Raw genomic sequence first — 5,099 nt, forward strand, 5'->3', positions numbered from 1 at the left:
GCGCTGTCCATCAAAAATGGTACGGGCTCGCATCTGCCATTTCATTGTAAATCTCGTGCATGTGTGCCCCTGTTCTCATCCAGGAAAATCTTAAAGCGAAGTTGTGACGCAGTCGCAAAAGAACTGGCTGAAGCCTATTTCATTAAATTGTACGGGAGTGGGTGTGTCAGCGTTCCCTCTATCGTCCTGCACAGCAGTGAGTTTGTTTTTTTTGCAAGATCGCTTTTGATTTCGGCCGTCTGCGCATGTGTGTAATGGCATATATATTGAGTGTCTTTTCGAGAACAAACCAGTTGGTAGTGTGTGCTTGTATACGTCTCTTCTTCCTGTTTCGTCCTTGTCCCTTTTTGCGCCACCGTCTTATACTTTAACCACCTTCCTCTTGGAAGGTGGTTAAAGTATAAGACCGAACAATGACCGCTTCTTCTTCCGGGGTTCCTCACCTCAGCTCAGGTCGCCTGGCACGCGCCCTTCCCCGGCCAATGGGGTGAGTGGACGTGGCAATGGTGCACACCATCGGGGAATTTCCGTGCCGCGTACGCCATCGCTACATTCCGCCTTTCGGCCCGTGCCTCGTGCCCCCTTTACTCATGACAGGCATTGCTAAAATATTTCAGGAACTATTTGCTGTGCCCCTACAGCCCTAATTGGATGAAAGAGTTCTACCTTTGGGTGTACTGCCAACAGCTTCTGCAACAGAGTATAATTTATTATAAAGGTGCAGTTAAAACTTGTAGTTGCTAATTGATAATGCCAGAAAATCATTAGTGATATTATGTGAAATAGCGTTAAAGTTTACATTTCTTGGGGTTTTTTTAGTTGCCGCGTTCCCCACTGGCGTCGCATCGGCTCTCTTCCTTCACCTCCATGCGATCCTTCAGAAAAAAAATGGCCTCCGTGTCACCTGTGCCTTCTTCCTCCAGTTGCTCGCTAATTGGCTCGCCGCACAGGATATTCAAGAAGCTTGATTACCAAAAGCTGTCGAAACAAACCAAGCAAGTGGTCTGCAACGTGTACGCCCAAGTGAGACTGACGCAACCGGGACTCTCCGTCGCTTCCGTGTTTCGTTCGGTTAGCCAGCTTACCGGCGTGAGCGAGAGCACTGTCGCACGGCTCAAGGCGGATGTTTTAAAGGGTAGCCTGAAGTCTCCGAAGCGTAAAAGGCTTCGTTTCACCGCTGAATCACCAGCAAACGTTACTGGAAAGACAAGAGTGCAGCGGTACGATAGTTTTACCCTGTCTGCTCTTCGCCGCAAAGTACATCAGTACTACATTCGCAACGACGCGCCAACGGCAGAAAAGATCCTCAGCGAGGAAATCGGCGACACCGACATGGGGCTACCGAAGGAGCTGAGTGTCAGAACGATGCACAGGCTTCCGAATGACATTGCATTTGTATTTCGGAAGCGAAAACGTAACTGTGCACTTCTGGAAAGGGACGACATCATCGTGTGGCGGCGGAAATATCTGCGGACCATTCGAGAAATGTGAAAGGAGAAACGGTACGTACAGTTACTGCTTCGATTTGTTGGACAGAGATATAAATGTCAACAATGTCAATGAAAACACAAATGCCGCATGTAAAAATTCAGTGTTGAAAGAGTAGGAAGACGCAATAACGATGGAAGTTCTCGTACCGCTAAATATGTAATTTTTATTTCATCCGTCCTCATGCATGTTGCCGTTCATCTTGATTTGTATTTTTTTATAGCTTGCGTCTGCATCTGTGCCTCTTATTTGTATTGTGCCTGTTATTCTGGTTAGGCAAGCGAAGGCACAAGTACAGTGGCGGTCAAAATATTACGGACCACGGGAGCGCGTGGCCGACAGCCCCCAGGAGCCTTCTCACGGCTGCTTGCATGCACTGTGCAGGCGCATCCTTGTTTACCTACCAGCCTTCTCGTTCGCTCGCTTCAAGTCCGCGCGCATGAGAACGCCAGAGAAAGCGCAAGGTGCCGCTTCTGCAGTCGCCGCGGTAGCCCCGAGTGATTTGCACAAAGAAATCTTTGCTACTTGGCGAAAACTTCGTCCTGGTCTGTGCAAATTTTTCTTTAGGTTTCGAGATTTTTCGTCATTTTTTAACCCATGTGGGTTATTCTTGTAGGCTCGCACTACAAACCGGTCGATGCAAAGTTTGTTCTTGCATAACGCATATGAATGGGAGCAGGATAGTTGCACCGAGCATCACACAAAAAAGCAGGATGCATGAGTTCCGCGAATTAAAGCTGCTGGGTATTCTTATCACTCATGGCGATTTGAGACAAACTGACGCACAGCGTATTTTCCACGCTGCTGAGCGTCTGGGAACAAAGCGTGGAGTGCGGCGCGCACCGAGCACTGCCAGCGTTATCATTACTCGGTGCTTCCGCGGCGACGTCAGAAGTGGCATCTTGCGATTTCTCTGGCTTTCCGGCTCGTGCACACTTGAAGCAAGCGAACGAGCAGGCCGGCAGGTAAACAAGGATGTGCGTGCGCAGTGGGCGCTCTAGAGCTTCGCAAGCAGCCGTGATAAGGCGCCTCGGCGCTGTCGGCCACGCGCTCCGTGGTCCGCAATATTTTGACCGCCACTGTACGTATCGACGTGTTCTAATGAAGTATGAATAGCTCTGAATGAAGGTATTTTGTTATTCATGTGAGTAGCTACCTTCCGCGAACATTTTTTTTTATTTTTGTATTTTCCAGTACCACCTAAAAATGCAAATATCTGCCTGCCCGGTAGAATGATATTAGACGCACATCATAAATTTCTTCTGCCTCAATTGACCCCTCTCGTTAAAAACAGAAACCTGGCACAGTTTTCCCTTGCTTCCGCAGGGCTATATACTACCTTGACGAGACTTGGGTGAATGCTGGGCACACCAAGGAAAAGGTGTGGGAGGACGCCACTGTGTCGTCACGTGAGGACGCCTTCCGCAAGGGTCTCACAAGTGGGCTTCGCGCACCGAGCGGCAAAGGTGTTAGGCTCATTGTCCTCCATGCTGGAAGCGAAAACGGTTTCGCGGATGGGGCATCTCTCGTTTTCCGGGCGAAAAAGAGTGTTACCAGTGACTACCACAGTGAAATGGATGGCCCACGCTTTGAGAGATGGTTCAAAGAACAACTTTTACCAAACATTGAGCCATGGAGCGTAATTGTCATGGACAATGCTCTATACCATAGTGTTCAGCTCGAAAAGTTGCCCTCGATGTCGTCGCGCAAGGCCGAGATTCAGTCTTGGTTGACTGAAAAAAACATCCCGTGGTCTAATGACCAGTTGAAACCCGAGCTTATTCAGCTGGTTAACCAAAACAAGCACCGTTTTTCTGGATACCGGATAGATGCCCTCGCCAAGGTTGCTGGTCATGACATTGTTCGGATTCCTCCTTACCATTGTGAATTGAACCCTATTGAAATGGTATGGAGCCAGGTCAAGGGGTTTATTGCAGCCAACAACAGGTCGTTCACTGTTGCTGGAGTCGAAAAACTTCTGGACGAAGCCATTGCCCTTGTGACTCCAGAAAATTGGGCGCGCGACTGCGCTCATGTGGTGCGTCTTGAAGAGGCCTGGGAGCAGGATGGTGCAATCGAACGCACGCTCGACAGCATCATAATTACTCTGGGATCTGACTGCAGCAGCTGCAGTGACAGTAGTGTCAATGAATTGAGTGATATAGAGGAACTCTGCTGTACCCGGTGCGCGCTGGCTCATGTGACGATATGATGATGTGAGATGCTATGTATTCCTTTTTGATGCTCAATGGCTTGGAAGTATGCTCTGTCATTCTAAAAAAAAAACAGGGCGTACAAACGAGCACGCAGGAAGGAAGTCAAGACACCACAAACACCGACTAAAAAGTGACGATGTGCATTATCCGCCTACGTGATTCTGGTTGCATGCAGCACCTAGCAATCATTTAGTATATTTGTTGTCCGCCTGTGAATTAGTCTTTTGATTGTCACTTGTGGGTGGCAGTTGTACTTCACACATAAAACGGCAGCTGAGGAGGGCAAGCAGTGCTGAGTGATGCATCACATATCTTGTTTCACCCGAAACAAATGGTGGCAAAATTTTGATTACAACCCAAGAGACTGTAAACAGCCTTTCTAAATAGCTGCTACGAGTGGATGAACTGACAAGACTGGATGAAATATAGCTCAAGAACTGCGAGATGGAAGTGACTTCCAGAAATGCATTGCCTCATCATTTGTAACTGTTTCACTGATCTGGAAAAAATACCACCCTCCGTTACACTACGCACGTGGATAATAATTAGTACCCACTTGCTTATGTTTTGTTTCTCTCTTCGATTGCACATGTTAACTGCTGAAGTAAATGGGCATGTTGAGCACAAATACATTTTCAAGTGCGTTTTTACAGGGCCAAATGACGAGGTCTTAAGGGAATACGCGCAGTCATGTGCGCGTCTTCATGAAGTTTTTACTGTACATTATAGTCAGGTACTTCAGTGCTCATGGAGTCATAAATGTTTCGTTGAATATACACGGCTGTCTGGCTTTGATAGGTTAAGTTGGCTTGAAAGAAGAGGACACAGTATTAAAGGTTTATTCCTGTGACTGGTGTGCGTGTGTGTGTGCATTACTACTTGAGTGACTTTTAGATTTTAGACAGCTGATTATGCAAAAAATATATAACAAAACACCTTGTTTTAGATGCTGCAATTTTTCACTTTGCACAGTTTATTCCTCCTCGCCGTGTCCAGATTTAAAACTGTCTGCAACAGGCCGTGGTAACCCTGTGTGTTCAAGGGGGTTTTCTTGCTGGTTCAGGAATATTGTGTGTGAATACTGGCCACAGCCACGAAAATCCAAATTGTAAATTACCAGGCTGAGTATGGCTCAGAATGTTGGCGTTGGACAAAGTTAGCTAATGAAATGTGCTTTACGATGTCAGGAACCAATTATTGCTGGGGAAATGGTAGGTGACCATTTATTTATCACCAGGCTGAGTATGGCTCAGAAGGTTGGCGTTGGACAAAGTTAGCTAATGAAGTGTGCTTTACGATGTCAGGAACTAATTATTGCTGGGGAAATGGTAGGTGACCATTCATTTTTGAACTTTAGAACCAGGGCTAATTGTGTACATGTTCAGAAGGCATGAC

The 5,099-nt window shown here is 47.1% G+C and overlaps 1 protein-coding gene across 1 annotated transcript; it reads left to right on the plus strand.

The window, feature by feature from the left end:
- Positions 1 to 413: 413 nt before the first annotated feature.
- LOC125758365 (uncharacterized) lies at positions 414 to 3,700 on the plus strand. The gene is made up of 2 exons (XM_049415450.1): positions 414 to 487; positions 2,815 to 3,700. Exons 1-2 carry the CDS (start codon positions 414 to 416, stop codon positions 3,698 to 3,700), a joined length of 960 nt encoding a protein of 319 aa, XP_049271407.1.
- Positions 3,701 to 5,099: the final 1,399 nt, after the last annotated feature.

This window comes from Rhipicephalus sanguineus, chromosome 4 (genome assembly GCF_013339695.2).
Source record: "Rhipicephalus sanguineus isolate Rsan-2018 chromosome 4, BIME_Rsan_1.4, whole genome shotgun sequence".
NCBI lineage: Eukaryota > Metazoa > Arthropoda > Arachnida > Ixodida > Ixodidae > Rhipicephalus > Rhipicephalus sanguineus.